At 39.2% G+C, this 25,289-nt stretch overlaps 1 protein-coding gene across 3 annotated transcripts in view; it reads left to right on the top strand.

Moving 5' to 3' along the window:
* Parp8 (poly(ADP-ribose) polymerase family member 8) overlaps window positions 1-25,289 on the top strand; it is a 169,585-nt gene that overhangs the window by 111,181 nt on the left and 33,115 nt on the right. For all 3 annotated transcript variants that reach the window (XM_041663466.1, XM_041663467.1, XM_041663468.1), the window contains exons 11-15: window positions 4,243-4,309; window positions 11,483-11,608; window positions 12,062-12,620; window positions 14,070-14,120; window positions 14,223-14,318. In XM_041663466.1, coding sequence (XP_041519400.1) covers window positions 4,243-4,309; window positions 11,483-11,608; window positions 12,062-12,620; window positions 14,070-14,120; window positions 14,223-14,318 — 899 coding nt within the window. The remainder of the gene's footprint in view (window positions 1-4,242; window positions 4,310-11,482; window positions 11,609-12,061; window positions 12,621-14,069; window positions 14,121-14,222; window positions 14,319-25,289) is intronic.

Consider the following 25,289-nt stretch of genomic DNA (forward strand, 5'->3'; position numbering starts at 1 on the left):
CCCCTCTCCTTTGTTCCTCTCTTTTAAAATTTGAAATTCACTTAATGCTTTGCTAGTTGCTGGTTGCATGGGCCATCAGCTGGAGCTTGGGGAGTCTTTCAATTCCCTGAAGAAAACTCACTTTCTCTCTGACAGTAGCCATCCACTGCTAGGATCCCCTGAACTAGAAGGGGGACAGAGTGAGTCTTTCCCATCCATTCTGATTTTGGTTGGCTCAGCTTTATGCATTTAGTCACAGCTACTGTGAATTCATGTGTGCAATAGGCCTGCCATGTCCAGAAAACACCATCTTCATTTTGCTGTCTGCATCTAGTACCTCTGTCTCTTAAAATTTTTCTGTCCACTCTTATGAGATGATCCCTGAGCCTTAGGAGGTGGGAGTGTGATTAAATGAGACTTTATTTCTTTAGGGGTGTTTTGTAGCTTTTCTTGGAAGATATCCATATTTATAGTAAAAGGAACCTGTAGAAATTTGTGACTAATCCAAGATTTAGATTGACCTACTTAACAGTTCTTTTTTAAAAAGTATTTACGTCTATGTTCTAGAAATGTACGAACAGCACTAATTTGAAGTATAGTATTTAGTTGGGGCTAATCTTTCTGTGAATAAAAGAAAAGGGACAAGCATTTTACACTTTGAAATTAAAGAGAAATAATTTTTATTGTATATGCTTTAAACATGAATACATTTGTTATGATAATATGTGTTACATAGAATTGTTGATCTCTAAGTCCAGTTCCTGATTAAAGACACAAACCCTGTTTTGTTGAACAAGGTTGAACAGTTGTCATTAATAAGCTCTTTTGTTTAAAGCATCTCATTATTGATATCTCTATGCCTATGCTTACATGATCAGAGTGTATAGAATGAATTTTCAAGCATTTTTCACTCCCATTATCCTCTCTCACCTCCCTCACTGTTCTGCTGAAGCCCTTCTTCTAACAACAAACCCTTCCTACTTTTATGTCCCGTGTGTGTGTCCATGTGTGTCTGTGTATGTGCGTGTGCATATGCGTGTGTGTGTATGTGTATGTCTCCCACTGAGATTAATTATGGTTCTTTGGATGAGCATGAGTATAGTGTTATTTACTGGAACATAGGCAACTTATCAGTGGCTACAACACTGAAGGAAACATTAATGTGCCTCTAGACCAGTAGTTCTCAACCTTTCTAATACTGCCACCCTTTAATACAGTTCCTCATGTTGTGGTGACACCCAAACCATAAATTATTCCATTACTACTTTATAACTGGAATTTTTCTACTATATGGATCATAGTGTAAATATATGATATGCAGACAGTTTAAGACAAACCTTGTGGAAGGGTCATTCGGACCCCAAAAGGGTCTAAAGGGATCATGACCCACAGCTTGAGAGAATACTGTTGTAGACCCTCAGTGAGGGGAAGACCTTCTGAGCAGGGTCTCAGTCTTACGAGGATCCTTTGCAGCTAGCCACAGCTTTAGTGAGTCCACAAGACCAGTGGCCGGCCATGTCTTGTCCTGAAGTCTCGCTCATGACTCTCTTCCCCCATTGCATTCTTTCCATCCCTTTTTGGTCATATTTCCTGAGCTTTTGGTGTACTGCTATAGGAATTCTGTTTAGGAATGACCATGTCACAGGCATTTCTAAAGTTGTGACGTTCACCTTTCTTAGAAAAGGATGTTTGTCATAGTTTCTAGTTTTATGTATTAGTATGGCTGTGCCCTCCTTTCCCCTTCTCTTTTGATGAAGCTTAACTCTTTTAGATGAGTTCATCCACAAGTACTGGCTTGCTTAGTCCGACTTTAGAGTTTATGATATTTTTCAGCTCATTATTACTGGTTTTGAGGAAACTATTAAGTTTTTAAAACATTGTTAAAATGTTTTATAAAATGCTTTTAGAGTTAATGAAAATTGCAGATAGGATTGAGGTTCCCTGTGTCCTCCATGCTATTTCCTTGACTGTTGTTTATATAATGCATTAAATAGAATTAGGTGCAGTTAATTGCATTCATTTTAACAGTATTAGTCATTTCATCTCTTGAGCTTTGGAATATTTTTAAAGTAACATTTTGAGAACTGTTTGGTATACTCTAAATTTTTAGGTCATTTAGATTGCATTGCTAGAGACTGAGTCAATATTTATTATCTATAGTTTCCTTAAGATTAAATATATTAATAAAGCATTGACATTTATCATCTAGGTTTTTATGCAATGATTAGGTTTTAAAGTTGGGTTATTTCTTTTTAGAATTACCTATAATATATTCCGGATAAACATCATCGTCAAATGTTGCCATTTTCTCTATGTGGTTTACACACTCTCTACCTAGAAGTGTTTTAATTCTTCTAGTGTCTTTGGACCTTGCTACACTTTAAAACTGGGCCAGTGCCCTTTAGGTTTCTCTCTCTTCTCTTCTTAGTCCCTTTTTTTATCTGCCTGTGAGAAGATTATATCTTTGAAACCTTAGGGAGACACAATGTGTCTGATTTTCTTAATTTTTAAAGATTTATTTTTATTTTATGAGTGTTTTGCCTGCATACATGTCTGAGCACCGTGTGCATGTCTGGTGCCTTCAGAGGCCAGAAGAGAGCGTCAGATCTCCTGCAGCTAGAGCTACAGACATTTATGAGCCACTATGTGGGTGCGAGGGACTGAACCCGAGTCCCTTGTTGGAGCAGTAAGCACGTTTTGCTCTTGAGTCATCTCTCTAGCTACTTGTGTTCTTTTCCTTTAAAAGAAACCCCTGCATTGAATTTCCAGGATTTCTCTTTTAATACTGTGACGTCTTGTTTGGACACAGGAGACTGGACTGATGTCTTATGGAAGGATTAGACCATATTTAGGATAGAACTGATGGGTGTCTGGGGAATTCAGTGCTCCCAGTCCTGAGCAGTACAGCGTGAGCTGAGGACTGTGGAACCTGTGTGATCTGAGTGTGGCCTTTCGAAGGGCAGGACTTGCTCTAGTCATCCCAACCCTTATTATTCCTGGCCCATTTGGTGCCCGCGTGGTGTCACTGTGATTTGTGCACCGATTTTCCTCCCCCGTCATGTCATCACACTGCTCCTCAACTGTCCCTTTCCTCTCTGTCCTGTAACGTTTCTGCCCTCCCAGAGGATTCTCACCAAGAAACATTTATTTTTTCAATTTGGAAAATTAAATAAAACCCTTGACCTCAAATTCCCTTTCAGCTGGTCCTGAAGTACTGTTTTCTTTCCGGTCAGATTTTATTACTAGAGGGTTTGCTCTGCTCCCTTCGTTTCTTTCCTTTCCTCTCTTAAAATCCACTCAGATCAGATTATGGGGCCATCACTGCACAGACAAATCAATCATGGCTGTACCATGGCTAAATAGTCCCGTGACCAGTTCTGAGTACTCATCTTACCTCATCTTCATTGTTAATCTGTTGTTTCCCTTCCTTGAGAGCCTTTAGTGAACGTGCATTCTGGAGTCTCCACCCTCTTGGCTATGCCTCACCAGACTTACTTGCTGGATGCCTGACACCCAGGCATGTGCAGCCTCTCTCCCAGCATTCTCTCCTCCCCGAGTAGCTTTGGTGTTATGATCTTACATATGTGTATATGATGGCTATTTCAGACTTGGAGCTTTAATGCGTACCTCTGCTTGAATGCCTTTTATTTTTATTGCCATTTTCACTCTTCTACTTGAATGTCAACGATTTCAAATTTAAAACCCTTAAAATTAAATAATCAATTCCACTTCTCCAACTAGCTATTTACGGTAAGTCACTAATTTCAAAAATTATTTAAATATATACACACACATTATGCATGTATGTATGCATGCATACATGTATGTATCTATGTATGTATATGCACATGCAGCTCATGAAACATGCACCACATCGAGATGATGTAGAGTGAAAATTAAGTCTGTGCTTTATCCTCATCTCCCACTGATTAAAAAGTTGTGTCATATACTAGCATGTTTTATTTATAATTTCAAAACGTTGTCTGAACTGTCCTAAGTATGGTTGCTGGAACAATTGCTTATTTTGAGATTACTTGCCATATTTCTATATGCTACCTATCAACATATGCAGATATTTACGTTAATACACAACCTGCTGTGATCTTATATTTAACCCTGTGTAATTTAAATAATGCTGCCAAGAGGAGTGTGCGTACTTTGGATGTGTGTGGGTGCGCATGCCCACGCACACAATTAATAACTCAGTCATCTTTTGTGAGTGAGTTTCAAGTCAATATTGAACTCTGTTTCCCCTCTTTCCAGTGCCCACGGTCGACGTCTTTCAGATTTCTACAAAAGAGCGATTTGGATTGGGACATCAGCTGAAGAAGTAAGTTTACTGAAGAGCAAAAAAACAAAAAACAAAAAAGAATTGCTTTTCAAGGGAATTGAATTTTCATTTTGCTCTTTTGCTCAGTTTTTATTCTCTTACATCTTTTTCAAGTGCATCCCTGGGGATAGGACATCATCTTGGTGCAAAGATCTGGATTTGTGTTTTAGTCCACAGAGCTCCTTTTCCAGATTCCCGGGTATTTCTCGCTTCCTGTCCAAATCCACTCACCCTTCCACACCCCACACTATACCCTTCTTGCTCCTGTGGACCTGGAGTCTTTCTCTTTAATGTGCCCAGCAGAAGCAAAGGCAGGGGTATGGATCAGTGACTACCGAGCTTTCTCCTGCAGGACTCATTTTGAGCTGGTTTGTTGAAGTTTGTTTTTCTGTCCTCCTGAGCCACTGCCTTTTACAGCTACTTCTTCCCAATATTCAGTTGGCGGCTTTCACTGCTTATTCACGTGGCCTGGAGATGATAGCTGGTTATCCCCCACTGTTTCTGAACCAGCCCTATTTCCCATGCCTTTGCCTTTGGAGCATATCTTCGTGAGGTTTTGTTCTTCTTATTTCTTGGTCCTTTATTAATAGTATCTCAGTTTATCTTTTTATAAATGCATATGGTTCCCCCAAAACATAGTGTGCTTTGAATTCATTTCAGTAAGCAGATACATTCTTTACTATGTTATCATTAGCATTTATGATCTATCATTTATATAGTCACTAAGAATCCGGCATACTTTGGTATTAATAGACGTGAAGCAGAAATAAATGATGGTAGGTTTGAAAGTGCTGAGGAAAGATAAACCAAGCTTTTGTTTATTATACTCATAGAATCTCATGGGGTCTTATTGATCACTTTTGTTTTCTGATTTTTAAGTCTGTTTTACCTAAAACCCTGGGAAAGGCATCATCCTTGAAAGAGCTGAAGACAAGGGCAGCACGCGTTATGTCTGTGAGTAGAAAAGTGCAGTAGGGAATCCCAGAGGTCGGAGTTGACTTCTCAGCTTCTTTGAAGTCAGTTTCAAACTGTTATATGTGAGGATGGAGGTGTTGGAACAGGGAGGCTGTGTGCATCCCGAGTACTTGTGGCTTGCCTGGAGGAAATAACTATGCTGTCCACATGATCTCCTTTGCTGATCTTTCTTGCATAGGGAACACAGTTCTATATTCAGACAGAATCTAGATGAGCCTCTGCCTTCCAAAAAAGGATATAAGACTACTCCAGATGAATAGGAGAGACCTTTCCTTATCTATTGATTTTTAACTCTAAAACATGTCAAAAGATAACGTATTTATTATGTAAACCTACAACATGATGTTTCAAAAACACACAAACACACACACATTGTGGGATGGTTCACTTTACAAATTAAAACTTTTGTTCACAATACCAAAATACAAATTGGCATTTTCTGGTAAACCTCATTGTATTCTTTTAAAAATATTTATCTTTTTAACAGTGCATAAAAATTATTCACAGCATTTTGACAGCATGTGGTGATTCTGCACAAGTTCAACGTATTTATTTCTTCGGCATCACATCTCTGTGATGAAAATATTCAAAATAAGCTTTTAGAAATACACAGACAAAGTCCTTACCTATGGTCACAGTGCTTGGCAGCAGCACAGAGAACTTCCAATTCCTATCTTTTTATAAGTGACCACTCATTGCTCTGACTCCTGGCTGCCCACCTCTATCCTATTCTACCCTCTGACAACCATGCTTTCCCATAATATCAGTGTATTTAGTTTGTGCACAGAAATGAGATCAACATTTTTAGAACCTACATAGAAACGAGAGGATGTAGGACTTTTCTTCCCTGCTTGACTTCTGTCACTTAAAATGACCTCAGATCCATCTATGACTTTGCAAATTGACAAGATTTTTATTTTTTGTGGAATCATATTTCATTTTTCCTTGCCCATGTTTCCTTGTTTCTTTCAGCTAGAGCCTGGCTATGAAGCCCAGCCTGGCTTCTCCAGCATCAGTCAGCTTCCCAAGTGCTGGAATTGCAGGTTTGCACCACCACTCCCAGCCGAGCTAGTCACCCCTGATGGGTCCTTAGCTGATTTCTAGCTCGTGTCTAATTTGAATAGTGCTGCAGCAGACATGTGCCTGCAGAAATCTCTTCTCTACAGATTTCATTTGTTTGAATAAATGCTAATAGGTGTGCTTGCTAGATAACCTGCTCGATCTATTTTAATAGTTTGAGGGAGCTATAGTCCGTCTGCCTGTCGATCCATCCATTCAATCTATCTATCTATCTGTAATTTTTTTTTAAATTTTTATGTGTGTGAAAGCATTTTTGTGGAGTTGGTTCTCTTCTTCCAATTTCATGCGTGTCCTGGGGTTGTCAGACTTCACAGCAAGCATTTTTACCTGCTGAACCATCACACCGATTCCCATAATGGCTGTCTTAGTTTAACCAGCACCATGGGCCTCCCTTCTGTGTACATTTCAATCCTTCCTTGTTGTTTTCTATTCTCTGATAAGGACCAGAAATCTGACTGAAAATACTGACATATACCCCCAGTTCACTGTGCTCAGAATATAACTAATAAGTGCTGTACTTGTCAGAATTTCAGCTTTTAGAATTTGTGAGACTTCTTGAAGGACTATTTATTCTTCCAGATCCATAAACTTGATTTAGTAAGAGCCCGTCAGATCCTGTGCGCTAATGCAGTGGTTTAGTTCTTTGATCAGGATGCAGCCCACGCCTTTCCCTTTCAGTTTAATGAATTTTCATTTTCATCATATGTCATCCTTTATTGAGTAATGTTCCAAGAGAAAATACTTTAAAATTTCTTGTGTCAGCTTCCTTTTCCCTGGGGCTGGAAGCCTTATGTGATGTCTGGGCTGGTCCATACCTTAGACCTCTAGGACTGGCCCAGTTTTTCTGACACTACACCAAGGTAACTTTGCTCAGATATGAATTATGGATGATTGCATTCGAAGTGGGAGGAACTGCTCTTTTAGGCGCTCAGGGTTGAGTCAAGATCTGCACACAAATGCAGCGTCAGGTAATCAACCCTAACTTTTAGGATTTCGTGTCTCTAAAGACAAATGGACTTTACAAGGAATGCTTAGCACATTAGACCATGCAATGTTCTCTTCCAAAGACTCACATTGGGGCATCTGTAAATCTTTGTTTTAGATTTAGGGGAGCTTTATCAACGCAATTACTTTTGGGGGGGGGGGTTGAGACGCGGTTTTTTCTGTAGCTTTAGAGCCTGTCCTGGAACTAGCTCTTATAGACCAGGCTGGTCCCGAACTCAGAGAGATCCGCCTGCCTCTGCCTCCCGAGTGCTGGGATTAAAGGTGTGCGCCCCCTCCCCCCAGGTCCAACACAATTACTTTTATTTCTTTCAGTTAGTCTCTGTTTCTTACATGAATCCATGGCTTATCCATCTTGGAGAGGAGCATGGCGGCACCTTTATGTTACGTTACTTTGGCGCTGCTTTCTCTCTCTTTTTTTAGCTTTCTTTTTACTTATTGTTTGTGTGTTTCACATCACGCATCTCGGTCTCACTTATTTCCCATCCCTGTATATGCACCCTCTGCCCCTGCAGCACCCCACCCCCAATAAAATTTAAGAGAAGAAAGGAAAAAAAAAAGAGGGCAAAATCTCACCTTGGAAGCTGTAGTGTGACATAGTGAATCATGCAGTAAACCCTTTATTCATATATCTTGACTTGCAAGAACTTATTACAGCCAGTCATTGGTCTGGTTCGAGGCCTCTAGTTTCCACTATGCTATCGATGCTGGGCCCTCACTAGGACCTCTCTTAATTATCCTGCTGTTGCCCTGTGTGGTAGAGATCCTTCAGCTTTGGCTCTGCAAGTAGATCACAGATTGGATGGATAATTGAGGTGTTCCAGCCTGTAACACTCGTTCTGGGCTTGGATAGTTGCAGAATTGGTCAGCCTTCCAGCTCTCCCTTGTCCTCACTCTCAGGGTAAGCTCTTCAGCATTGCCCCGGGATTTCACCCCCTTGGGGCTGTGAGCAAGGGGTGGGGCCAACTCTCCTGTTTCCAGGTCCTCAGGGTTGATCTCCCACACCTGAACCTTCAGGGCGGGCTCTACTGTGTTGCCCAGGAGAGGCACAGGGGCCATTTTCCCATTAGCTGCAGCTGATGAGGGGCAGGGCTAGCTCTCCTGCCCTTATGACCTCAGTGCCTGATCTCCCATCTGCCTCAGGCATTTATGGATGTTTCTGGGGGGGGGTTTGAGGGGACAACAAACATTTTTTTTCCCTCCCATGCTGCCACATGACAGGTGAATCTTGGGGATCAGCTCTTCTATGCTCACCATATTGGTGCTGATTCGCTTCGCCTCTGCCAATGGGGTTGGCTCTATTGTGCTGCCCAGCAAGATGCAGGGCCTGCTCTTCCAAGTGTTGCAGCTGGTGCAGGCAGGGGCAACTCTCTTTCCTGCATCAGGCGTTGATGGGGATGTGCATCTCTCCCCTACCCATAGCACCATGTGACAGATGAGGAATGGGGACAGCTCTCCCAGCCTCACAACTTCGGGGCTGGCTCACCAACACCTCTACCACCCTATTGTGACACTGCTTTTAAAGCAACTTTGGTGTGTGTGTGGGGGAGGATGGGGTTGATCAAAACAAGACAAGAATTTTCTTAAATGCATGTCCTAGAATAAGCAACTTTCTGCCTGCAGTAGCCCATGAGTGTATCCCATGAGTTTGAACAAAGAAAGAGGATCTGTAGTTGTAAGCCTGAGAAGTTAAGGAAAGCTGTGTGCTGGGGCTTGTGTTTAGGTGACTGGTATAATATGTAACATGTCCTAGTCATAGGTCCAGCCTGGTGATTAATGTTTTCAAAAACATTACTTGCTTTTATGAATGAATTTTAGTTATGTAGGGAATTTTTTAATAACAGCCAGATCATTTTCATGTTTTTGATGAATTTCTGTCAAGTATATAATTAAATTTCTTTGTTTATAAGTGTTTTTGACTGGAGATCTTTAGGTGCCGTCTAGCCTAAAGAGCATAATTTAAAATTTCTCATCTCATATTTATGATAATTCATAAGAAAAAATTTAGGTGCGAAGAGCTTATCTTCCTTGAAGTTTATGAAAGGATGTTAGTGTGGAATCTAGGCTACTTATTGCTTTGAGCAATTTTTAATATGTAAATAACTACATTCAGTGTGTTCCTGTGACCCATTCCTGGTGCTTTAGGGTACTAGGACCAAATGCTTAGTGTGTTATGAGAAGGTGGTCATTATAGCATGTGTGTTCATAGCACAATATGATCAAATATGTATACATGCATATCCGTGATCATTATACACACATATGTGTGTGTATATATATATATATGTGTATACATACATCTGCACACACTTTGGATCAGCAGTGACATTAACTGTCTTACAAGAAGCAGTTGAATATTTTCTTGCAATCAAAGATAATCAGGAGTTGTTTAAGAGCTACGGATGTTATGTGGTAAAGACACACTTCGGAATAACACTGTAACTTGAAAGTGACCTGCTATGCCCTTTGGTTCCATTTAGCTTCTCCAGCACACACTTGGTAGCCTTCATAGGTGGCAGGTCACAGGAGGTCATCATAGGAGAAAAAGAATCTAAGTCTAATTAGAACAAAATAGTTTCAATGAGTTTTTTATTAGCAACAAGGAGAAATGATGTTCATGTGATCCAGTACATGCAAATCTTCTTGAAATATCAAGGAAATAAAGTCTTCAGACATGAAATAAAAAAAAAATGAAATAAAGCAATCCCCTGTTCTTAAGATCCAAGACAAATTTCCTGTGAATTTGGAATCACAGCATCCATTTATCCTCCTTTTTCTCACAACATCTTCTACCCTAGTGACCCCAAATGATTCGGACCTGACTCTTCTGAACACATCGAAGGTAGCCGAAGATAGCCCAACAGAAGGCAAGGGTGAACTGAGTTAGTGGGGTCCTGAAGGATGTTGGAGAGTTTGCACCTCCTCCACCTAAGAGTCACACCTTCTCCCCTGGGCATATGCCTTCTTTCAGTGTGTGGGATAATAACAACTATTTTCTGGAACTGAGATGAACATTTTTATTTACAAAGCTGCCTTTTATTCCCTGGCATAGCAAAGCTGATAAACAAAATATTGGTATCGGTTTTCCCTCCCAGAAGCAGTTTACAGATGTAGCGAAAGAACAGGACAATCAGGCAAACTTGAAGGGATTTTTTTTGAAAGAAAGTTAAAATGTCAAATGTATTATACATATAATGTGTAGTTGTAAAATTTCACATCTACTGAGGTACCAGCACTAAGGCATCCTTCTGTTCTGTGACTTGCAAGGTGGGAGGCATAGCCATAGTCTAAGGTCCTTTTGCAGATAGCATGCTGTTATAGTCCCTAGTTGGCTCTCCAGAATTCTTTTCCATGAAGCACCAAAGGAAGCAGATATTGTGGAAAATCCTGACACCAAATTCCAATCTTATGATAATAACCAAAAATTTTAGGAATATAGACTTTTAAAAAACACACTAGCATATATAGAGGTGATTGGGCTGTGCTTGAAGACCACATATTTTTACATCAAATATTTCTACATACAGTTTTGCAAAAGTGAAAAATTAACTTCACTTAAAAAATTTATGTAAAAGTTACTGATTCTGAAGGCTGCTCCCAGGATTCTTTTTAAATCTATCATTTCATAAACTCTCTGATAATTTGGGTAATTAGAATATGTCACTATTTTATTTTAATTTGTTAATAAGTAAGTTTCTTGATCACTTGTCATGATGTAACTTGTCATAAAAAGCCATGGTAATTTCTTACATTCTGGCTCCTTTAATATGAAAATTCTTACACAACCCTAACTTAGCATTTTACTAATGGTTGTGTTATTTTCCTTTGGTAATGTGTTCTTATCGCAATAAATACCTAAGCATTGGTGAGCACAGTATTGACAGGGTGGCAATCCCAGTAGTAGGAAGACAGAGTTGTCTGGTCTCTGGGGGCTTGAGGCCAGCTTGGTCTTCGTAGCAAGTTCTAGGTCAGGGCTGCATAGTGAGACCTCGGTTTCAAAGCAAAACAATGAGAACAGCACCCTGAGTTTCCCAAGCTGGCAAACAAGCAAACTCCAGAAGTATTGGTGTAGATGGCAGTGGGACTGTGCTAACAGAGCCGCCTCTGCTTTGACAGGATCATGCAGACATTCGTTACTCAGCAGTGGAAACAGAGCAAGGAAAAGTCCAGTTGCCTTCATGGTAAGAAGCTGTCGGAGAAGAAGGTGAAGTCGCCTCTGCATTTGTTTTCTACCTTGCGCAGGTTGGTAACAGGCATCTTCATCTTTGTCTGACTGCTCAGCCCTTAGAGCCCCTCTATACCCAGTGTGAAGGATTCTTTCTCACCTACATGTCTGTTTTCTTTATGATTTCCAACAAATTACAGGTGTCTCGTCAAAAACATAGGTGTGCTTATTTATTTTTAATCAGTATGGGTAAAGTTTACTAAAGTTAGATTTTGTTTTCGCATGACAAAAAGAGTCCTCCAAATTTCAGTTCTTCATGGAGTTCTGGGATAGGTCAGAGGGAGGAACCATGCTGGAATCTTCTTGTGTTTGTGAGATGTGGTTTAATTCCAGTGACGCATTCTTCACCCGTCTTTGGTTTGGGTCCTAACAGGGGTTGTTGATGAGTTGGCAGCGTATGTTCCCTGCTTGAACTGGGGCACTGACGCTAGGTCCAGTTTCCTCCCGTGTTAATTGTTGCTCATCTCCAGGTCGCCCAGCTATCCTCCCCCTGGTTGTGGCAAAAGCAAATCCAAACTGAAATCTGAACAAGACGGCATCTCTAAAACGCACAAGCTGTTGCGGAGGACTTGTTCCAGCACTGTCAAAGCTGATGACTTGTGTGCCAAGTCGCACAGGACCTTCGGGCGCTCGCTGTCCAGCGACCCCAGGGCCGAGCAGGCGATGTCCACCCTCAAATCGCACAAACTCTTGGGCCGGCCCTGCCCCACAGCGGGCAAGCAGGAGGACTGCCTCACGCTCAAATCGCATAAATTATTGACTCGCTCTTGTTCTGGAGACCCGCGATGTGAGCACAGCAGCAACTTGAAGCCCCACAAACTGCTAAGCAGGTCTTACTCCAGCAATCTCAGAATGGAAGAGTTATACGGGCTGAAAAACCACAAATTGCTCAGCAAATCTTACTCCGGCGCCCCCAAATCATCGAAAACCGAGCATTTCAAGGAACCCAACGCAGAGGGCAGGAGGCTCTCGCTTACCTCAGGGCTTATCGGTATTTTAACACCATCATCGTCTTCTTCCCAGCCTCCCGTGCGTAAATACTTCTTTCATCTTGCCTTCTTAAATGTAACTAAGGAACAGGAAATTTGTATGCATTTTTTATGAGACCTGGGGGAGGAAAACACAAGATCCGTTTAATTTGTTTTGTTTTTAAATTTGCTGTTTTTTTGTTGTTTTTTTTTTTTTTTTTTTGTCGGGGGGCATGTTTTTTTGTGTACTGGATATTTACAGCTGGCATAGAACAGTTAGTACTGGTTCTGGGGAAAAAATGTAATCACTCCCTTACTGTCTGGTTTGTGTTCCTACCACTGAATTCTATTAAGAATGGAAGGAATTCAGCTAGATTTACAAAGTTTTTGATCTGTATTTATTTAGTAGGTTATTTATTGTTTCTTCCACCACATGAGTAGTGGAGGACCACACTTGTCTTATAATTAAGCATAATATTTTAGTTCTATATTAGAGAATTTTGTCTGTGAACATTTGGTTGGTGCTAGCGTTCAAGAGTTTCACATGAAGATTTGCTCAATGTCCATTTTATGCTAAAGCAGTTCTTTTTGAGGGGAGTGGGAGGATGTGGGTCCAGTTGCTGTCTGTACGGTTGATATTGACTGTGGATCAACTCTACACCAACTTTACCTCTCTAGTGATTGGCACAGCCTGCTTCAGACAGACTTACACATGTAGTTCATATTCAAAAATGGTTGAAAGGTTTTGTTTGCGGTTTTAAATATGTGCATGTTGTGAGTGTCAATTTAATGATTCATATGCTAAGCCAGCCATATGTTAGTTGACAAAACAAGAGGCTGATTTTAGTCATCCTTATGTAGATTTCTCCCTACAATTGATTCCTTGCTTGAGGAAAACTTGACAGTCTTTATAATTTTAATGAATACACTAGACACTCATTAAAGGTATGCCTTAATGACATGGAGAAAGTTATGCCTATCAGTTCCACAAAGGAATGTTTCCCATGATAGTTTCACCTCAGAAGGATAATTTCAGATATTTTGTGAAAGAAAACAGACTTTTCCCCCATGTACTTAGCCTGCTAATCGGTTTAGTACTGGGCCTTTTGCTAGCTGCTGTTTAATTTTCCTTGGAAGAATCATTGAAGCTGATAGTATTTGAAAATTCTAATGATGGTATGGTCTTTTTTTGATCAGTAATAGAATAAACTAACTTTCTTTTCGTGTAACAATGACAGGTATTTTTACTAAAGGATGGGAACCTAAGAATATCATTTTGTTTAGGCAAATATAGTTGATTATATATATCATATATATAACATATATTCTATAATATAATATATCATATAATATAACAAAATTGGTCCATAAGGAAGTCTAATATTTTAATATCATAATAGCTGATAATAATTGTGTGATCATCTGCATTTACTTCTGAAAAAGGGAAAAGCTATCATTTCTATATTCTCCCTAATAAAAAGTTACTTTTGAAAAACTTTGCTTTTTATAGACAAATGGTGCAAAATGCATTCCAATCCGAGACCGCGGCTTCCTGGTGCAGGTAGGAGTTAAGATCCTTCGCGGTGGGAGCACCTGGTCCTGGCTGGGTTTTCCCGTCATCCGAGAACCTTACTGGCTTCTTTCCTTGTATCGTTCTATTCAGACGATTGAGTTTGCTGAGCAGCGGATCCCTGTGTTGAATGAATACTGTGTGGTTTGTGATGAACCACACGTGTTTCAGAACGGCCCCATGCTTCGGGTAAGTATCCACTGATGGAATGATGGAATTCCTGTGTTAGCATGGAAGATAAGTGAAAGCATCCCAATATAAAAACAAGTAGATGTAGTTTAAAATAAATCTACATCTCCCCAGGGCAAACTTTTAATATATGCTAAGTGGTATCATTTGGAAGGAAAGGAGTTAGTATTGCTTCTGGAAGTATCTGTGAAAGAGTAAGTAATTTCTCTCATTAAGATCGTGTTCCTTATGTCTGTCATCAATGTGTTCATTTGCATCTATTTCTATATTGGCAACAAGTTTCATAAACTTTATATTTATGTTATTTAATAACACATAGCTCTGGAAACAGCATTTAATAATGTTTAAAAACTAAGATGCTTTGATGTGTTTGTTCAAAACCCCCAAATTTGAGTTATCTGGTTAGTATACAGAGAGGTTCCATGCAAGTGTGAGCAGGCACACGGTAGTGCTGGGAAAGTCAGAAGGGAATCTGAAACTGCCAAGTCAATGCCATAGTTGTCAAATCACCAACGAACTATGGAAATGGAAATCAACGGACATGTGTGCTTTCTTGGGTGAATTACCCAATTTAAAAATTATATTTTTTTCACAATAATGACTTTATAAAATTTTAATCAATAAAATGTTGCCAAAAAGTCAGTTTTTAAATTGACGTTTATGTACTACTTGGGGTGGTGGGAATGAGAGCTTTTACCATAGGCTCTTGGATTTGAACACCTGGTCCCCAGCTGGTGGTGTTATTGGGGAGCTTATGGAACTTTAGGAGTCAGGGCCTTGCTGGAGGAACTTCATCACTAGGGGAGGCCTGTTGCCATGCCTTCCCTGCCCATCTAGTCCGCTGGAGCAGCAAAATCAACCCTTCCTTCTTAAAGGAGCCTTTGGGTGTGGTATTTCATCTCAGCAGCAGGAAAGCAATCAATACAATTTCTAAGTCACTAATGTGCACAATTAGGTGATGTTTAATATAATCATGGTTTTAACCATCATCACTAATTCCAGAATATTTTCATTACCTAAAGAAGAACCCTGAACTGCTAACAGGCCTATGCACTCTCTCCCTTTCGTGGTGCCCTGGAAACCACTGATTTCATCTCCTTTACTGTAGGGTTATATGCTCCTAAGTTTCATCCTTGCAATGTGGATCAATACTCTGTTCCCACTTATCATCCAATATTCCATTTTATGGATGGACACTGCAGATAGGATTATCCATTCATCAGCTGATGGAATCTCCAGGACCTATGTTTGCTGTCTTCTGAGGAATGACTGAACTGTTTGTGTACTGACTGCCTCCTTCCTACTATCTGTATGTGACAGTTCACTTTCTCCACATCTGTATTCCTTCTTCTTTCTTCTTCAAAGGAGTGTGTAAGGGTGTGTGTCTGTAGATAGTCTTTTGTGTATGAATCTAGCTCTCTGTTTTTTGTAATACTGTCGTAAGGAGTGATAACTTGGAGAATGTTTTCATACTATTTGGCCATTTGTATATCTTTAGAGAAATGTCTGTTCAACCGTTCCTTATTTTTATATTGAGTTATTTTAATTTTTATTACTGAGTGGCAATTATTTTCTATTCTGGATATCATATCTTTATTACTAGATCTTTATCATATATAAATGATGAAGACCCTATTTTTGTGCCTTTCTTTTTTTGATCCAGTAAAGTTTTATACTTTGCTGTGTGCCTAAGGAACCACCACCTAATTAAAAGCCACACCAGTACAAATGCTTTTTTCTAAGAGTCTTATACCTGGTCTCACATTTAAGTGAGTTGTTGTTTTGAAGTTAATTTTTGTCACAGATATGATGTTGTGGTTTAGATATGTGTGTTGCAGGTATGGACCCAGTTTCTCTAATGTATTTCTTTAAAAAAAAACCTATTATTTATTGATTGTGGTCCTTTGAAAATCATCTGGCCATAAATATATTAAGATTTTCTAGACTATGCATTTTATTTCCACAGATCTTAATGTCCGCAGTTATGCCAGGAATACACTGTCTTGGTTTACATAGATAGATTTGTAGAAGATTGAAATCAAAAAAGTATAATTAGCTTTATTCTCCTCTTCTCAGATAGTTTTGGTGAGTTGGTCTCCCTTGCTTTGCTCTATCAGTCCTGTGGTTATCTTGTCCATTTTTGCAAATAAAAGCATAAAATCAGTTGGTATGTATATATGTTTGCATTTAGCCTGTGCATCAGTTTGAGAATTATTCTGTAAGTTTGCTGAATTTCTTTATTAGTTCTAATAACTTATTTTTGGTTTCTTTTAACGACCCTCTGTAGAAGATATCTTAGCTTCTTTTTCCTGTTGCTGTGATACTTAAGGTGGCTAATGAGCCAGCTCATGATTAAGAGATACTCAAGAAAGAATGTTGAGCCCACTGATTGGTTCATAGATACTCGAGAAAGGCTAGTGAGCCTACTCATTGGTTCAGAGATATTTAAGGAAGGCTGGGCCACCAGCCCATTGGTTAAGAGGTTCTTTAGAAAGACATCAGCCCAATGGTTAAGAGATAATCAACATAGAAAAAGAAGTGACTTATTTTTGGCTCATAACCTGGGAGGTCCTAGTCCATAATAAGCTGGTTACATTACTTTGACATATGGTGTGGCAGCGTATGATTGCAGGCAAATGAGATGCAGAACTGCACACCTCCTGTCTCAGGAGCAAGAGAGAACAGAGTGGCTGACATCCCATGCTGCCTCATAAGTACACATACTAATGACCTAGTAATTCCGCTCTAGGCTCCGCTTCTTAAAGCTTTAACATCTTCCCAAAGGACCTCTCTAGGGAGCAAGGCTTTAGCACATGGGGCTTTGAGCAGCACTCAAATCTGAACTACAGCAGTCTCTTTCAAGACAGAGTGTTGTTGACTGTGTGGATCTAAAAAAAATTATAACAGGACATTCATTTAACTGAGCTGTTTACTCCTATTTCTATTTCATTTATTTTTTCTGTTATTAAAAATAGAAGTACTAAGTTCTCCACCATTGAGCAGTTCATTTTTTACCTACAATTCTGCCACTGTTTCCATTGTGTATTTTGGAGGAATGTGTGATTAGCATGCATTTACCCAATTACATTACATATTCGTGATATCTTCTATCTGCTGTCTCTGTTGGCAGTTTTCTTCCCTTACTGTAATCACTACAAGCTCTTCAGTCACCTCGTGCCTCTGCCTCTCTCCTCCATTCCTACTAACAAGAAAAGGGTGTTGGTTTCCTATTTATTTTCCATATGCATTATGTCTCTTCCAATTCATCTGTTTCCTTAATGCTAGCCCTCTTTTGTGCGTTAGACAGCTGTTTTCTAGGAACTCATATTAATTCCTGTAGTACAACATTGTAATCTGTTTTCATACTAACCATAAATTGAAAAATCTGTTTTAGATTAATGCCAACTTGATTTTAGTGAATTATCATTGTGCATGTTATTGAGGTGTGGGAATGACACACATGTCATAGCGCATGTGTGGAGATCAGAAGACAGCTTTGTGGTGTCATCCCCCTTCCTTTCCCCTTCATTGGGGTCCGGGGTTGAAGGTTATTAGGCTCGAGGGAAGCCCTGCACTGACCAGTGTGTCTCGTTCCACACGTCTGGTCTTCCTCCCTTATACCACTAAGCACAAAGACACAACGCCACCAACATAGATCAGAAATTATGATTTTTATCTAGTGTGCCTTTAAACTAGACAGAAACTGATCAAAATGCTAGAAGTGAAAAATTGCACATACGTACACTTGTTCGAATTTGTTTGTTTGTATTTTGCCGTTTCTTGTTCTTACCCATGCTCATTGTTTTTGTATGTCCTGTCTAAGGCTCTTGGAGTATCAGCTTAAAATACTCCTTAATTTTTCCCAAGGGATGATTGCACTAACATTTTCAAGTTTGAAGGACAGTAACATTGCACATAGAGTTATTTGTTGACTCTTTTCCTTGTTTTGATTGGAATTTCTCCTCTCCTTGATATTTTGTGCCATTGCATGCTTTTTGTGTTGATGGTCTCTGAAGAGAAATTAATTTTGTGTGAGTCTCTGTGTCCAAGTTTCCTCAGATGGAGGAGCTCACATTTTTCTTCCGTCATTGTTTTTCAGTAATTTTCTATAGTTCTGTTCTGATCTTTGGTTTTCTGAGACAAGATCTTTCACTGTAGCCCAGATTGGCCTGAAACTTACTGTGGAGTCTAGGCTAACCTGGAGCTTCTGGTGTTAGCCACTCCAGTGCTGGTTTTATGTATGTGTGCATCAGCGGGGCTTTTGGTATTTTGATTAAAATTATGTGTTTATACTGGCAGAGTTCATTGGACTGTCTTGGCGTGTAGGTTAATATTTTTTTCACAAATTTTCTATATTGGGGAATATTTCATTAATTATTCTTCCTACATATTTTTTCTCTTTCGGGACAACATCATTAATATATTTGTATAAGATGGTACTGAGTAGACCTCTTAGCCTTGGTTTACTTACTTCACTGTTCTGTTACTGACGTTACACTTGGCCTACGATCAAACATTCCTGAATCCTCAGGTGCATTTCTTGTGTCCCTCAGTGAGTTTTAGTTCAGTTTTTATGGTTGTCAACCCCAGAATTTATTTCTTTTTATAAATTCTGTATATTGATTCTTTTGAAATACTTTATTTAGAGTTTGTTTTGGCTCTTTAAGAATGTTGTAAAAGCTTCATAGTCCAGAATCTGTGCATTTTCCTGAACTCTGTGTCTCAGTTGCCTCTCTCCTGTACCTTGTCCTTACTTTATTATTTCTTCGCATGCCTCATTCCTCTTATGGGAAGCTAGACGTCCTGAATATACTAAAGTAACAGCTTTGGAATCAGACCTCTGTCCTTTCTAGGATTTATTTCTTGATGAATTATCATCAAAAGTATTTGTTGAGCATTCCTTTAATGCTTAGACTGGTCTGTGTTTCCTCTTTGTAATAAGAAAGCCAGCTTGAAATGATATTTAGTGCCATCTCCTGAGTTTTGCTTAGTTTTCTTTCTCCTCCTCTTTTTCCTCTTCCTCCTCATCCTCCTCTTCTTCCTCAAAAAGCCAAGAATTTTCTATTTAGTTCAAACTGGCTTCCATCTTGTGGCAATCCTGCCTGAGCCTCTCAAATGCTGAGTTTTGGCATACACCACCATGACTAACTACAAGTTTTTCTTCAGCACATGGCGTCCTGGCCAAGAATGTGGCCCTCTGCATTCCTAGGCATGCGTAGAAGCCTTTCATAGTTCTCATGCTTCTTTTTCTTACTTAGCCTTTCCTCCAAAGCAGTTTTGTTAGCTTTGGTTGTTACTTACTGCCTCTGTAATGACCAAAACGCTGATTAATGTTAGGTGGTAATCCTGGGGATTAGATTTAGTACTAGCTGAGTTCCATCAGACAGAAGCAGACAATTGTTCTGAACTTGACTTTAGAGAGCCATCAGGCAGGGTCCTTCATAGCCTTTTGGGAATGACCTCCCTCCTGCTTGTTCCAGTTTCAAGAAATGTGAGCGGCTTCTCATGGCTTAAGTTCTTACCAAGGTGTAACTATTTGGAGTAAGTGCTTCCTGCCTCACTACAGTATTTAATTCAGGTGGTTGAGGCAATTTTTGCTAGTTTTCTTTTTTAAAGTTTTATCGGGAGACAAAAGGTTGGGTTATCACTAAGCCATTTTTGTTGATAGTGGCCCACATTTCAGTGTTTAAAAATATGCGTTCTACTACATTTGTGTAGTAAAACTGGTTTTAGTTTGAGAAACAGTAAAATGTGGATAGATATCAAGGTAATGATTGACCTAGTGTGTGCCCTGATTATTCATTGAGGAGGGGGGTCATTTCCCATTGTGGGATAGGCACTGTGTATGGATAGTTTGTTTAGTGAATCCTTAGTTGATGTTTTCATGCAAAACTCTTGTGATTTACTCCTGTGGGTCAAATAAGGATTTTTGGTTTTTTTCTTTTTTTGATTCACAAGGATTAAATAATTTGTTCAACACTGTGCAGATAGCGTATCTGTATGCTGAGCTTTGAGCCTGATTCTGTTCGACTTCTGGGCTCTCCATCTTAAACATTAATTAAAGCATTGGTGGGTTGAAGGTGCCAGGCAGATTCTGTTCCACTTTTTCCAGGGAATCACAAAAGATTATCTTGTTCTTCAGAAGATGCTTAAGAAGATAAACCACCCAGCCCATAAATAAATGATGTTATCAGAGGTTTTTAATATCTCAAGATTCACATGGGTAAACAGCCATTCTATTAGCATAATTGTCAGATCTTATGATTTATTTATTTCCCTTTATTCAAGGAAAACAGATGAAAAATTATTCTCCTAAGCCATATACTATTTTTTGATAGTCTACCTTTATTTTTTCCTCAGAATAAAATATATGGAGCTGAAGCAGCATGTATTTGTTAAATTGTTATGCGATTTAAAAGAAGAATGTCCACTTGACTCATTAACTATCAGAACTCTTGTTGTCTCTGCACGCAGCTCTTAGAAACTGCAGTCCTTTTCTGCCGATGTTCATGCTTTGACCTTGAGTTTATCCATGGCAGTGCTGGCTCCACTGTAGAAAATAACAGGAAGTCATCAATACCAGACACTCTTTAAGTACTTTTTATGTGTGCAAAGTACTTTATGTGGTTGTCAGTATTTAACCCTCATACTAGCTCTGTGAGTTATTATTGTCCCAATTCACAGGTGAGGCATGAGACATTTATTCAGTGTTCCTCTGCTGGTAAGTGATAAAGACAGTGCTCAAGCCAGGCAGAGTGACACCAGGACAGACTCTCAGCTTGCACACTCAAAGGACCGTTCTTACGTCCTTGAAGCTCATGGCACACGTGATTGGCAGTCTCCACTCTGTGGTTTCATGGCGATTCACTCCTCTAGGTGGCAAAGATACCATGGTTAACTCTTAATATTCTTTCTATTGCATTCCAAATTTTGTTTGATTTGTTCCCACATCAGTGAACATTGGAGAGAAGAAAAATATTCTGAATAAATATTATATATAGCTAGGAATTAGGTGGTTAAATGTTGCTGTGACATAGCCGACAGAAATCAGACAAGTGCCTTTGGCTTTTTAAATAATGATGTAAATGACTTAAAATCAAATCAAGTAATTAAAATCAAAGACATTTCTCCTGTTTGAAGGGAGATAAATAGAAAGAACCATTTCTTAAATCCATTAGCAGATGCTTTTCTTAATTTAGGCAATCTTATGTTTTTTTTCCTGTATTTCTGTTGTATTTACATTTCAGTATATTTTCCTGTAAATTTAAGAGTTACATATATTTTCTTAAGAAATTTTAAACCATGATTCACTGACCATTGGTTCAGCCCTGTGACCTATTTCTAGCTGTGATAAATCCCGAAATGGGTGCCTTATAACACAGCTCGTTGTTTAGGAGACTAAACCACGCTTGGCTTCCATGGATTTCTCAGCCTAAGATCTTTATCTTCCCTGCTTAGATTATTTCTCATATTTTCCTTGAAGTCTGGTTTTCTTAAGATGTTGTAAATGCCCGTTGCGAATCTGCCTTTGGAGTCCTGTAATGTTGGTCCCTGCTTGCATTCTTGCTACTCTGCTCAGAGGACTGGGTTAGTAGTGCTTTGCATCCTTTCTGCAATGCACTTAAACTGTTTAGAAGTCTTCCAGCCCTCGGTTTTCTCTTTGTTACAACGTTTCTAAATGACACTTCCTGGTAAGCCCTGACAGAAACACTAGAATCTGTATAACAGCTTGCAATAACACCTAAGAGTTCATACATACAGTCCGGGATAACATACATACATGGATTGCTATCAAAAATCCAACCCAAAGCTACCGATAAATCTGTCCTCCTTGAATGCACTAGAGTGTTGGCGTAGCGTGTGTTTTAGAGATGCCTTCAAGTGTTACAGAAAACAGGAAAGTAAGGGGTTGGTGCCTGAAAGCCTCTATTTCCTAGTGCCTTCACCTTGCAACTTTGCTGTTGTGTCTTTCATGACCCTTCCCTGGGAGCTACTGACCTCTGCAGAAAAAAAAACTCTCCATCTGTGTGAGGTATCGTGGTTATACCCACTGATACTGGCTGTCATTCTGTGTCTGGATTAAGAGCCTCTTTTCCCATTTCCACACCACCATACATGATGGTAAAGAGTTATAGTCAAGGTCGGTTGCCTTTACTGCATCAGGGCTGTGGCGAGGCAAAGTCTCATAGGGCAGCAGCATGTGACAGAAGAGGAAGCAAAGAGAGGCAAAGGGAGAGAGGTGTGACCTACTTTCCAAAGGCAAGGCCCAGAGACCTTCTTCTCCCGGTCTGCTAGTACTCCAGTTTTCAGCCCTTCTCAACAGTTTGGTCAATTATTAACCACTTAGTTCATTGATCCTTTGATTTGGTTGTATGTCCTTCATCTATTCACCTCCTAAAAGCCTTCCAAATCACCCTTCCTTCTGAACACTGCACCAGAGACCAAGCATCCATCCAGCAGCCAAGCCTGCCTTGCAAGCACACCTCTGCCCTGTGCCATTTCGGTCTCTGTTCATGGGGAGTAAAAACTCCCCCACTCGAACATCTGTCTCAACCACCAAACACTCAAAGCCTTGCCTGTGAAACAGGAAATACAGTGAATAAAAGCATAAGGATGTCGTTCTTAGCATGTTAACATTTATTCTCATTCTTTCAACGCTATTTTTAAGTCAAAAATTTATGTTTAAACTGATTTTTTTCTCTTTTTATTTGGAAACACTTCAGCAGTATTTTAACATTTTTGATCCATTAAATGTATAAAATGCTATATGACATACTATAGACAGTCCTTAATAAATATTTTAGTATTTTTATTCAGTACTTTTATGTGCATTGACATAAAGCTACTGTGAGGACAGCTGGAGTAATTTAATTTACTTTGTTTACCACTAAATTAGCTCTCCATTCCTAAAGGAAATGTTTATAATGTTGTCCAACTTTCTTACCAACTCCTGGAGGTGCCTGTTATTTTCTTTCTCATTTTCCAGATTTGAAAACAGCTGCATATAAGCTCCAGGGTCAATGAGATCCAGTTGTGTGTTTTATACACTGGAATTACATGAAATATTTAGTTTGAACAAAAAGATCATAGCAGACGTGTTTGAAAACCATTCCCAACACCACGCTTTACTCTCTACATAAATGCAGAGCAAAATCCTTGAGAGTTGTAACATTTCTATTCTCAGTAAAGGGTAATTTAAATTCATTGAAAACACAAATTTCTTAAAATACAGTTAGGTTCTAAAATACTCTTTGAGGCTTAGAAACGGTTTTTAAAATATGTTTTTATTGCTCACACTTAAATTCTTTTGATTCAAAAAATTTAAATGTATTCATCTTAGCTGAATGATCTACAATAAATCATATTTTAAGGACACATATACAAGTTTTAAGTTGGTAAATAATGGATATCATGTAGTAAATAAATACATGTTGCCAATAGAGGGACTTGCTATGGTTTTATAATCTAAATTGTAGGGAGTTGATTCCTCCAAGACAACACACAGTTATTAAATCTTAGCAGCACATACTAAAACAAAAAAGAAAAATATTAATAATTAGACTTGATTATATGATTTCTATGAAAGAATGTGAAATACACTCATCATTACACTGAAATCTTCATAAATGCTAAGTGGTTATATAGGATTTAGAACTGAAACTGTGTTTTCTGTGTAACTGTCCATCATGACAGTTTTTTCATGAGGAATACACAAGAATCACTTCAGAGTGGGAAGAAGGTAGTCTACAGTGTAACCCTTTGCATGATGCCAAGGGGGAATGATTCCATTTCTCTTCTTTGAGTATGACACTCTTTCTGGATGTAGAAAAATCTGATATTATTGTTTATTGCTTTAGAATTTTGATGAATGTATATAATATACTTTGATGATATCAATTCCATATTTCTCATACAACTCCTTCCAATGATACCCCCATATCCTACTGCCAATTTCATGTCCTCCTTCCATAGCCCCTAAGATCAATCAGTGTTGTCCACATATGTATGTCTCTAGAGCCATTCCTAGGGTATGTGCGTTCTACCTGAGGCCGCTTCCCTGAAAATCGTTGACACTGGCTACCCCAGCTGTCTTCAGTTGTCAAAGCACCTCAGCTGGGGTTGAAGTTCATGGTACTCTCCTCCATCTATGCTGGGATTCTGACTGGTTTTATCTTGTGCAAGTCTCATGTGAGCATCTGTAGTTGTTGCAAGTTCATGAGTGTAATGGCTCTGGCATGTCCATAAAACACTTTCTTAGCAATCCTCCTCTACCTCTGGCTCTTAAAATCCTTCTGCCCTCGGGGGTGTAAGATCCAGAGGGGAGGGAGGACACCAAGAAAACAAATCTTTCCAAATCAACATGAGCAAAGCTCTTATGAACTCACAGAGACTGAAGCAACATACACAGGGCCCACACAGGTCTGCATCCGGTCGTCTGTGTATATATTATAGCTTCCAGGTTAGTGTTTTTATGGAATTCGTGAACATGTGAACAAATTGGTCTCTGATTCTTTTGCCTTCTCTTGGGCTCCTTTTTTCTTCTGTTTGTTGGTCTCGGTCAGCTCCAATGTGTTCATTTTTGTTTCGTTCCATTTCATTTTATTTTAATTATCCTTTTGATGCCTGTTTGTTTTCTAATCAGAGACAGAAAGGGAGTGGATCTGCATGGCTGGGGAGGCATGAAGAAACTGGGAGGGAAATTGTAGCCAGGATATATTACTTGAGAAAAAGGTCTATTTTCAATAAAAGTAAAAAGAGAGAAAATATTGCTCCTTCCTCTTCTGGAATGTCTGTTGAGCTATTTGGGAGGGAGTGGGGTATAGAAGTCTCATGTAGGGATAGACATTTCATAGTTACTCTGTCTGTGTGTTCTGACCACTTGTGGGACAGATACCTAATTTTAGTTACCTTATGTAATTTAAAAATTTTCTTTTAGTTCCATCTTGTATTGAAAATTTTAATTTGCCAATA

This window comes from Microtus oregoni, unplaced genomic scaffold (assembly GCF_018167655.1).
Source record: "Microtus oregoni isolate MIOR12 unplaced genomic scaffold, Mior012 000014F_ref0000157, whole genome shotgun sequence".
Classification (NCBI taxonomy): Eukaryota; Metazoa; Chordata; class Mammalia; order Rodentia; family Cricetidae; genus Microtus; species Microtus oregoni.